Genomic DNA, 10,011 nt, shown 5'->3' with positions numbered 1-10,011 from the left:
AAGAGTTTGAACGTGATTAAAATGCAAGTAATAAATAAGGAAACAAGGAACATATGATGATATAAGAAATTAGAATACACCTTTTCAAAAGATTTTGCAACCAAATCCGCTGGTTGTTTGATCCTGATGTCCAACAGAATTGAGTAATATTCACAAATTGATTCTCCTAATGATTTGCTTCCCGAATCCAATTGTTTAAACTAATGAGATTTTTCTTGTTCTTAATGCTAATGGGAAATAATGTAATATTCAAATGACTTCCCAAATAAGAGTAGTAGGGTGGAAAAACATTGTAGTTCATTCTGTTTAAATATTTAAATTTAATATATATATATATATATGTATATATAATATTGTATATAATCATAGTTGAAGATTAACTGATTAAAAATGAATGAATGTGAAAAAAAAAACTAACAAGATTTTTGTAACCATATTTCTAAATATCATATTTTTAAAAACTAATAAAACTAATAAAACTATTTTGTAACCATATTTCTAAATATTTCTAAAACTAATAAAATTTCTAAATATCATATTTTTAGTATATATTTCAGTTAATTTTTTTTGGTTACATAGATAGTATGATATAAGTTAGAGATTATGTTTGATTATAAGGATATAAATTTCAATTCTTTGATATTTTAACCCTTAAAGAAATTATCTATAAGAAATTCGGACTGCCTATAGTAATAAAAACATATAAACTAATATATTTATCAAAAATAATATTAAATATACTAATTTAATGTGATGGTTACAATTGAGTTTCCACAAATTAAATGCTTCTTGATTTTATCCTTTTTCTTCATTAGATTTATGTATACATAATATTAATAATTGTTATCATATATAGTTGTTAACTTGCTATAAACTAATGTTGAAGGGCATCTTGTGGACCCCTGCTCTGTCGGGTATCCGATAGCTAACACGTGGACCCCTGCCCTATCGCCAAGCGTTGGGATACCTGGATTATCACAAAAAAATATAGTACCATGAATACATCAAGTTAACAAAACAAAACAACTTCAAATAAATAGAAAAATGAAAAGCCTTTTAGTGTTTCTATTTGTTTTTAGCATTTACATGCTTGGCTACGTATCAGGTAGAGCCGAAGTCAGAATCACGAATGAACTTAAATTCCAGAAACGCTTATGGATGAAGTGTTATTCCAAAGATAACGTAATTGGCCCGACTATCATACCAATTGGACAATATTCTAAAATTTGTTTTCTGGCTAACCTTTGGGGTACGTCTCGTTACATGTGTACTTTGAAACAAGGACCTAACTATAAACACTATCAGAATTTTACAGCATTTAAGCAATTCTATTGGTTTGATTATGGAGGCACATGGTATTGGGGAGCCAGAGAAGATGGTATCTATTTAAAGAGAGAAGGTGGCGAAAAACCGATCGATTTATATAAAGCATATGATTGGATAAATTAAAATTGGATAACGATAGCTTTAACATGTATTTGATTAAAAAGACAAAATGATATATATCATAGTTGAATATTTACAACTTAAACTAGATTACACATTGTTTTTCCCCTTAAATTTAAATCTTTTGGATTTCCAAGTTCCAACAACAATATTTATTTCCATATTTCTTAGATCATCTTACAATCTCTTTCTTGCAAATATCTAAATAATTTTATGTATTGCAAAACTGTAAATCCGAATAACATAACTCATATTACACCATTCATGCCCTCAAAACTCATGATTGAAAGAAACATAATACCTTTTAGAGTACCCACATCATATACGTCTTGTAAAAACCTTATGAGGTCCGTAAGTTTTTTCATATAATTAAGCCTGTTTCAAAAAAAAAAAAATTATACGTATAAAGTTTTAATTCACTATATGTTAAAAATAATTTCATAATTAGTTTTGCTTCTTTTGGACAATTTTAACCCTATAATCATGAGTTAGCTGATAACGAAGTTAGCGCGATTAATATAATTATATATTTAAATAATAATGTATTATCTTAACAAATAAATTATCTTTATTATGGAAACAAAATCTGTATACCTTTAATAAAACATGGTTAAATATATTTTTGACGTTTAGATTTTATAATTAAAACAAAATTATATATCTGTTTGGGTTTATAAATAGAGCTTAGGGTTTAGATTTTACAATGAAAACAAAATCATATGTCGGTTTGGGTTTATAAAGGAGTGCTTAGGGTTTAGATTTTACAATTAAAACGAAATTATATATCGGTTTGGGTTGATAAAATAGTGGTTAGGGTTTAGATTTTACAATTAGAACGAAATTATATATCGGTTTGGGTTGATAAAATAGTGGTTAGAGTTTAGATTTTACATTTAAAATGAAATTATATATCGGTTTGGGTTGATCAAATAGTGGTTATATGTGTACATATTTTGTTTCCATAATTTGTTTCTATAAATTATATATCGGTTTGGGTTGATCAAATAGTGGTATAGTAAATGAGTTAACACGGTAAATATAAACTTATCACATAAATCGTAAATTATCGCGATAGCAAACAATTTAACACGATATATTTATAAACTTATATGTATATATATATATATATATATTGTTATCATGATAATTCAATAGTTATTCATCTAACTTATAACATGATTTTACTTATGTATTTGATAAACAATATTGTCGATACTTATATCATTATCTCGTTAAATAATTTGTTAGATGCGAAAGGTTATTTTTGTCCAATTATACAAATTGATGAGAGAACTAATTATACATTTAGCAAAGCTATATTCTTAAGTTGTTGGTCAACTGAGTATAAAAATTTAATTCACCCTTAGATAAAATTGATTAACAAAAAAAAGAGCTTCTTATACTATCAATAAATTTGTTCAAAAAAAAAATACTATCAATAAATAAAACGTGCACACAAAGTTTACAGCTTATTTTTTTTTTTTTGAAAGTGAATTTTATACAAGAAAAAAAATCATATGGAACAACATAGAAGATGTTGAGAACTCTTGTTTGTACAGCCCGTTGAATTAAAACTATAAGAATTAAAAAAGAAAGTATCGGTTATGAATTTGATTTAGTTTGGTTTAATTGTAGATTGTGGTTTACTTTAAATTAACGACACGTCATCACTCTTCAAAACGGTCATAAACCGTGGAGCGTGAAACGTGATTTTAAATTCGAAACCCAAACCCAGAAATAAATCGAATCAAATTCTCTTGTGTCCTAAAGAGCAAATGTTTATTCTTCTTTGCCCTCGTATATTCTCAATGCCCTTCATCTATTACAATAAACTAAAAATCCTATTATACCCTTTTCTATTATTGAAAACAATATTAATTTTTTCAAAATGTATAAACAAAAATAAATATAAGCAGTAGCCGTACGTCTCCCTCTTTTCTTCTATTCCTCTTTTTTTCGAGAACGCTTACCCAAATCCTTCGAAACTTTTTCCACTTCTCGTTCCATCAAATAATCTCCATTGAAGAAGCTATTTCATTTTGTACTCATTAGGTATAAGCTTAAATATGACAGCAATATATTGTTGTTGGATCTAATTTACAGATTTTAATTCAAAAATTGTAGATTTGTAATTTTGTTTGGTTTTCTTGGTTATTAGGTTAGTAAACTTGCTGTCTTAGTCGATTATAGTGTTAATCATGAATGGGCAAGATTGAATTGTGGGTATAATGCTAATTTTTGGATTAGATTTGTTGAGACAAAGGTTTTTTCGATTTGGTGCAGTCAGTACTACTAGGAACAACTATGTTTCTGGGCAATTTAAGTTTTTCGATTTGAACAACTGGTACTACTAGGGACAACTATGCTGCTGGGAAATTAAGTTTTTTTTTTTGTTTTTTTTTCAGGTGACAATGAAAAGCAGTTTATCAGTCATACACTTTGATTATGAGGGGTATTATTCAAGTGAAGGAGAAGATGTACGATGGATTTCAAAAGAAGATAGAATGTACTCTTTTCTCATGAAGACATCAATTCGTGAGGTATCATATTCTGGGTTGGTTGAAAAAATATGCAACAAGATGAGAGTAGATGAGGCTACAACTCAGCTCAAGATTAGTTATCTTCCATTACTATTGATGGAACGTAAGAAACCAAATGACATTCGAGACGATGAAGATGTTGTGTGTTACTTAAAGCAAGTGAATAAAGAAGGGTGTAGAAGTGTTTTGCATGTGGAGGTTACCAATATCGTTGAAGAAAATCAGAGGACTGAGGAAAATCACGGATTTAAGCAAGGTTCAAGAGAAGATTTGGTTAGGGTAGTTGTCCCTAGTAATAAAGAGATTCTTCCAATTTGTGAAGCGAATAATAGCGAAATTCTTTACCTAGGGGAACCTTCACAACAAAATGAGGTGGTGGAGCATGATGAAAAAGATTATAATGTGGATAATCTTGAAATGTTTGAAGATATTGGTGCAGAGAGAAATGAGTCTGTACGTATTGCATGGGAGGATGGTCTTAATATCAAAGTAGGCCAAGAATTTGGAAGCAAAAAAACAGTGCAAAATTTAGTTGAATTGGCTGGCCATAAGAACTGTTTTGAGTTTGATGTAATCAAGTCAGATTTGTCAAGATACGTGGTTAAATGTTCTGAAGCAAAAAATGGTTGTGAGTGGTACGTACGAGCTGCGAGGCGTAATACGTCCGAGTGTTTTTCTATTAGAACTCACAAGAATATTCACACGTGCTCTCGGACAACTTCAAGTACAAGTGTAAACAGAAGGAATGGCACACCAAGGATAGTTGCTTCTATTTTGGCAGAAGATTATCCGGGTAAGTTTGACACGCCAAGTCCAAAAAATCTCATCGATTTGGTTCAAGGAAGATTTGGAGTTTCAGTGTCATACTCTACCGCATGGAGAGGGAAAAAACAAGCTGCTAGTGAAATTCGTGGTACTGCCGAGGATAGTTTTATGCTTTTGCATTCTTATTTGTTCATGTTAAGAAAGATGAATCCTGATACAATTTCATATGTGGAAGTGGATAAGGAAAATAAATTTCTATACTTGTTCTTTGCGTTGGGAGCTTGCATTGAAGGTTTTCGTGTGATGAGAAAGGTAATAATTGTTGATGCAACCCACCTTAAGACTTCACATGGTGGAGTACTCATTGTCGCTACTGCTCAAGATCCAGATCATCACCACTATCCGATAGCCTTTGGTGTAGCTGATGGTGAGAATAATTTAAGTTGGGATTGGTTTTTCAATAAGCTAAAAACGGTTGTACCGGATGATCCTGAAATGGTGTTTGTTTCGGATAGAAACCACAGCCTCATGAAGTCAATAGGTGAGATATATCCATTGTCTCAACATGGATGTTGTATCTTCCACTTGTCTCAGAATGTGCTAGGAAGTGTTTTTGGAGTCAAGAAAGAAACAGTTGCAGTGAAGTTCAGGGAATGTGCTCGGGCATATACTGAGGCTGAGTTCTTACGTCTTTATGGTGACTTCTCTTCTAGGTATCCTTCTGCACGTGCGTACCTAGATAAAAGCACTGAAGTGAAAAAGTGGGCAAGATGTTACTTTCCAGGTGAAAGGTACAATATAGACACCACCAATTGTGCTGAATCTATCAATAGTGTTTTTAAAGATGTAAGGAAGCTTTCACTATTACCAATGATAGATGCGATTGTTCAGAAACTTGCTGATTGGTTTAACAAACATAGGAAGGCTTCTTCAGAAATTACAAATGGGCAGAAATTAGTTCCTTTTGTGGAGAACGAACTCCATACAAGTTGTGCAAAAGCAAAACTGTTGCCAGTGCTGGAATTAAACAGTTATCAACTTGAATACATTGTGACTGGACGTGATGGTATTAAATATTTTGTAGATTTGAAAACAAAATCTTGCAGCTGTAAGCGGTTTGATATAGATAAATATCCATGTGTGCATACAATAGCTGCTGCAAGAGAAGTAAAGAAGAACGCAGCGCCTGATCTGGAGTTACATAACTTGGCCTCAAAATTTTATTGGATTGAACTTTGGGTTTTGGCGTATTACAAGACGATTTATCCGGTTCCACATATATCTCAATGGACTGTTCCCGATCAGATAAAATCTTTGTTTGCATTACCTCCAGATTATGAAGTAAAACAAGGAAGGAGACAAGAAAAAAGGTTTAAATCTGCTGGAGAATATCGACGAAGGAAGCCGAAGCAAAAGACTAACAGCTTGTATGAGTGGTTTAACAATATTGGTGGTGAAAATTGATTTCTAAGTGCTTTTATTATTTTTTGAAACGATGGTGTTTTGATTTGACGATTTGTATTTGTCTGTCAAAATGATTTGTTTGTTTGGTAGGACTATGTTTCAACAGGTATAACTTTGGTTAGTTGACGTGTCGTATCTATTAAAATTTTGATTTGTTTTATTTTGGTACAACTGAGTCCAACTCGTACAACTATGGTTAATTGCCTTGTCAAATTTGCAGATATTTTTACTTTTTTGTTTTGTACAACTAAGTCCAACACGTACAACTATAGTTAATTAATAAGACATTAAAAGTCAGAAAATTTAATAATAAAATAAGGAAATTCTAAGAACAATGCATACATGGTGGTATTAAAACCACATAAAAATACATTTTACACAATATTAAACATATTTGTGTAAGTTAACAAAAGTCATGTCATATATTTTTCACATTGCTACATTAACAACCTTATACTTTTAGAGTTACTTTGTTTATTTTCATTACAAAGTGTAAGAACACCTAATATCTGTATTTTGATATATATAAATACTTAAATACATAGTGAACATACTTTAATGAGCTATTTTCTTTGGTTCCACCCAAAAAAAATGATTTAGAGTTGAGAACAACTGATTTTACTTGATTCTCGACTAGAGTACAACTATGTTTATTGGAGTGCAACTGAGTACAACTGGACAACTATGGGCAAAATATTTCCATTATTTAATCTATTTTTCAAGAATGACGGCGCCTAAATAGTGTATGTTGCCAAACTTTTAATATTTTTTTATAAAATGACGGCGCCAAGTTCATAAATTTTGTTTTTTTGCCAAACTACAACACATGTGATTTAAAAACAAAAACCAGCACACGTGGGTTACTATTGATACATAATCAATAACAATAACATAGTTGTACATAAGCGTTTAGTGGTACCTAAAACCAAAGAGTTATATCCTTAAGCTCATCAGCCATTGCTTTCATCATCCTCTTCATCATCAATTTTTCAGATAGTTGCGGCTCCTCCATATATTCAGATGCTGGAATATTTTCTTGTTCTGTCTCTTCCATAATTTCAACTGCTGGAGAATCTTCTCCAAATCCTCGAGAAGCAAGATCTAACTTATACAGATCCTTCCACCAAATTTTCTTCTGTTGTACATCGAGACATTCGTTCCACGCATCAGCAATAGGGTCAAAAAAATCTTCATCTTCTACTCGCTCCATAATGTCAAGCAAAAGAGCTTCTTCAGCTGCTGATGGTTTTAGGATACTAATGATGTCCTACAAAGGACAACAAAACAAAGGTTATCACAATCTCTATGTTTTAATAAACTACTACAAAACAAGCTCGTACTTTGCCCAAAATAATAATACAAAAATAAGTTCTTACATTAGTTGTTCCTAGTGCTTCGTTTAGTTGATCAAGTGGAAAACCTGTCATGCCATTATCTTCGAATTTCCTCTTACACATCAGTGGACATCCATCCTTAGCGCCTCTTACACTCTCTTGAAATTGTTTGGACATATCGGGAATGCATTCAAACACCAAAACCTAGACATAAAATTACACAATCACATATCTTAAATTATCAGCAAACAGATAAGACTTGGTAATGGAGCTTCATTTTTACCTCAAGAGGAATTATGAACCCTGGAAATAAATAGTCATCTCGCACTTTGCCATCGAGATGCTTCATCGCATGATCGATTTCTTTCATATTATCTTCAAAGGTAATCCTCCCCCAAGGAAAGGTTTCTACTACTTTCAAGTCATTCACTATCTTTAGAACGAAAGGATATATGCTATCATACTTTCTCCTTCCTCTTATTACCGTGCATAGAAAGTATAAGACAGCCACTTGTAAGCGATCTCCAGCACATTTATCATCCATTGACGCCAGCTTTCTTTCCACATCCTTCACAGTTATTTTTGTAGATCCAAATACCCTCTCCACAAATTCATAGCTACCAAAATTCTCAGCATTATAATCTGACTCATACTCATGGCAATCAAAACCAGTGATGAGAGCATGTTCTCTCATTGAATAGCGTATTGGAATGCCATTCACCACAAACCAGCTTACCCTCTTCTTTTGTGTAGATGCAGTCCGAAGAAGGAGCATCCACATACCAGTCAGCTTATTAGTCTTCTGCCTAGCCAAGTGCCATATATGCTTGAACTGCTTGTGCTTTGTAAACCATTCCTTTTCTGACTTGTCGAGCTTTTCTAAGGCTTTCAACGTCTTAGTAATGCTACACCTTGTTGATAATTTGCAACTCTTTCCATACTCGTTGTGACTAAAGAAAAAGTTTTCAGGTTGAAGTGGTTCTGTGTCGTCTTCCATATCCATCTTTAATTCATGCAATACAAACAGAAAATTACAAAAAGAAATTAGTCACATAATAGTTGTACCTATTAGTACTCAATAAATAAGCTCTCACAAAAACTCAGAACATAATCAAATTTGATTCACACATTTTTCACACTTCATTATCTATATAATTCTAACTACAACACTAGATAAGCAAAAGTAACAAAGAGCTGAAAAAGAAAAACAAGCAGAAAATTTAGGACAACATGAACCAGCAAAATTGGGTGAAGTTTTTAACAAAATGCCACACAAAACTCAAAAATTTAACACTCACACAAACTCAAAAACCCAACACTCACATAAACTCAAATCCGTTTCACACATTTGACAAAATTAAACTCAATAATATCAATCAAAAAGGAGGACCAATCAAACAAGATACAAAGACAATAAAGAAAATAAAGCTTACCCTCAATTCTCACGTGCAGTGATAGTGGATTTTTCACGACAAAACTGGCTGAAGTTTGAACAAGACAAAGGAAAAGGAAGATTTTGCTGAGTAATGCTCCAAAAAGAAGAATCAAGTAAGCTTCCAAAGAAAATAAGAAGGAGGCTAGAGAGAAATGAGAGAAGAGGGAAGAACGAACCTCGTCGGCGGCGAGATTGTGTGTTTTCGTCTTCCACAGTGGAGAAGGAAAAAAAATTGAAAAAGTAGGGTTTTCAATTTGGAATTTGAGAATAAAGGGTCGATGGTTAGATTGTAAATATCACATGTTATTTGATTTAATTGTCTTTTACTAATTATGTGAATTAAAATAAAAAAATATTCATTTATTTTTTATAACGGGGGCAAAAGAGAATTGAGTTGAAGCAAAAGGGACTAGAGAGATTTTAATTCAAATAAATCACCGACTCAGAGCAAAAATTCTCTTCTATGCGTTGAGACGCAACACAACGGTCATGAAGGGATTGAACGGAGACGGAGACGGACGGCGGAGGGAGACGGACGGCGGAGGAATCGTGAAGGGATTGAACCCTATCTTGTTCGTAAGTTACGTACATCATCTTCGATCTTCCTATTCTGTGACTCTCTAATTTTGTTACTATATCTGATTATCGATGATGATCAACCGACGACACAGGGACAGACGGAGGAGGATGGAGTCGAAGATAGATCGACGGAGACGGACGGCGGAGGGAGACGCACGGCGGAGGAATCGTGAAGGGATTGAACCCTAAGTTGTTCGGAGGAAAGATCATCTTTGATCTTTCTTATTCTGTGACTCTCTTTTGTTACTGTATCTGATTATGAACCCTAACATGTTGGTAAGTTTAGGTACATCATCTTTGATCTTTCTTATTCTGAATTTGAACCTTTCTTTGTGATTCTTTCTGTGCTTTGTTGGGTTTTTCAAAGATCAGATCACAATTCAACGAGTCTGAACCCAAAACATGAATCGTGAACGGTATATTAATTTCTCTTTAAGTCTATTTATAC

The 10,011-nt window shown here is 32.6% G+C and overlaps 3 protein-coding genes and 1 long non-coding RNA gene across 5 annotated transcripts in view; 3 read left to right on the top strand and 1 right to left on the bottom strand.

The window, feature by feature from the left end:
* LOC111831497 overlaps positions 1-6,215 on the top strand; it is an 11,400-nt gene extending 5,185 nt beyond the window's left edge. Inside the window, exon 5 of the mRNA XM_023786016.1 lies at positions 3,852-6,215. Within this exon, the coding sequence (XP_023641784.1) occupies positions 3,858-6,215 (2,358 nt within the window). The 5' untranslated portion in view covers positions 3,852-3,857. The remainder of the gene's footprint in view (positions 1-3,851) is intronic.
* LOC17874327 (S-protein homolog 31) lies at positions 1,045-1,589 on the top strand. The gene has a single exon (XM_006279136.2). It carries the CDS (start codon positions 1,045-1,047, stop codon positions 1,447-1,449), a length of 405 nt encoding a protein of 134 aa, XP_006279198.1. The 3' UTR covers positions 1,450-1,589.
* Positions 6,216-7,006: 791 nt separating the features above from the next.
* On the bottom strand, positions 7,007-9,219 carry LOC17874326 (uncharacterized protein At3g43530). 2 transcript variants are annotated; one of them, XM_023785980.1, is made up of 5 exons: positions 9,161-9,214; positions 8,983-9,030; positions 7,833-8,552; positions 7,592-7,753; positions 7,007-7,482 (listed from the first exon to the last, which is right to left on the bottom strand). In XM_023785980.1, exons 3-5 carry the CDS (start codon positions 8,550-8,552, stop codon positions 7,135-7,137), a joined length of 1,230 nt encoding a protein of 409 aa, XP_023641748.1. In that variant the 5' UTR covers positions 8,983-9,030; positions 9,161-9,214; the 3' UTR covers positions 7,007-7,134. The 2 variants fall into 2 exon arrangements, with proteins under 2 accessions (XP_023641748.1, XP_006279199.1); XM_006279137.2 differs by having other exon boundaries at positions 8,983-9,219.
* Positions 9,220-9,396: 177 nt separating this feature from the next.
* LOC111831501 lies at positions 9,397-9,902 on the top strand. The gene is made up of 2 exons (XR_002834631.1): positions 9,397-9,560; positions 9,656-9,902. It is a non-coding gene; the product is annotated as an uncharacterized LOC111831501 (long non-coding RNA).
* The last annotated feature ends 109 nt before the right edge of the window (positions 9,903-10,011 follow it).

This window comes from Capsella rubella, unplaced genomic scaffold (genome assembly GCF_000375325.1).
Source record: "Capsella rubella cultivar Monte Gargano unplaced genomic scaffold, Caprub1_0 scaffold_93, whole genome shotgun sequence".
NCBI classification, from domain to species: domain Eukaryota; kingdom Viridiplantae; phylum Streptophyta; class Magnoliopsida; order Brassicales; family Brassicaceae; genus Capsella; species Capsella rubella.
This window is presented reverse-complemented; position numbering and strand designations above follow the sequence as displayed.

Excerpts from the sequence above, each read along its gene's own strand:
- LOC17874327 (XM_006279136.2), top strand. The coding sequence starts at position 1,045 with ATGAAAAGCCTTTTAGTGTTTCTATTTGTTTTTAGCATTTACATGCTT.
- LOC17874326 (XM_006279137.2), bottom strand. The coding sequence starts at position 8,552 with ATGGATATGGAAGACGACACAGAACCACTTCAACCTGAAAACTTTTTC. Across the intron at positions 7,754-7,832 it reads GGTTCATAATTCCTCTTGAG|GTTTTGGTGTTTGAATGCAT; the intron begins GTAAAAATGAAG and ends TTTTATGTCTAG. Across the intron at positions 7,483-7,591 it reads AAGCACTAGGAACAACTAAT|GACATCATTAGTATCCTAAA; the intron begins GTAAGAACTTAT and ends TGTCCTTTGTAG.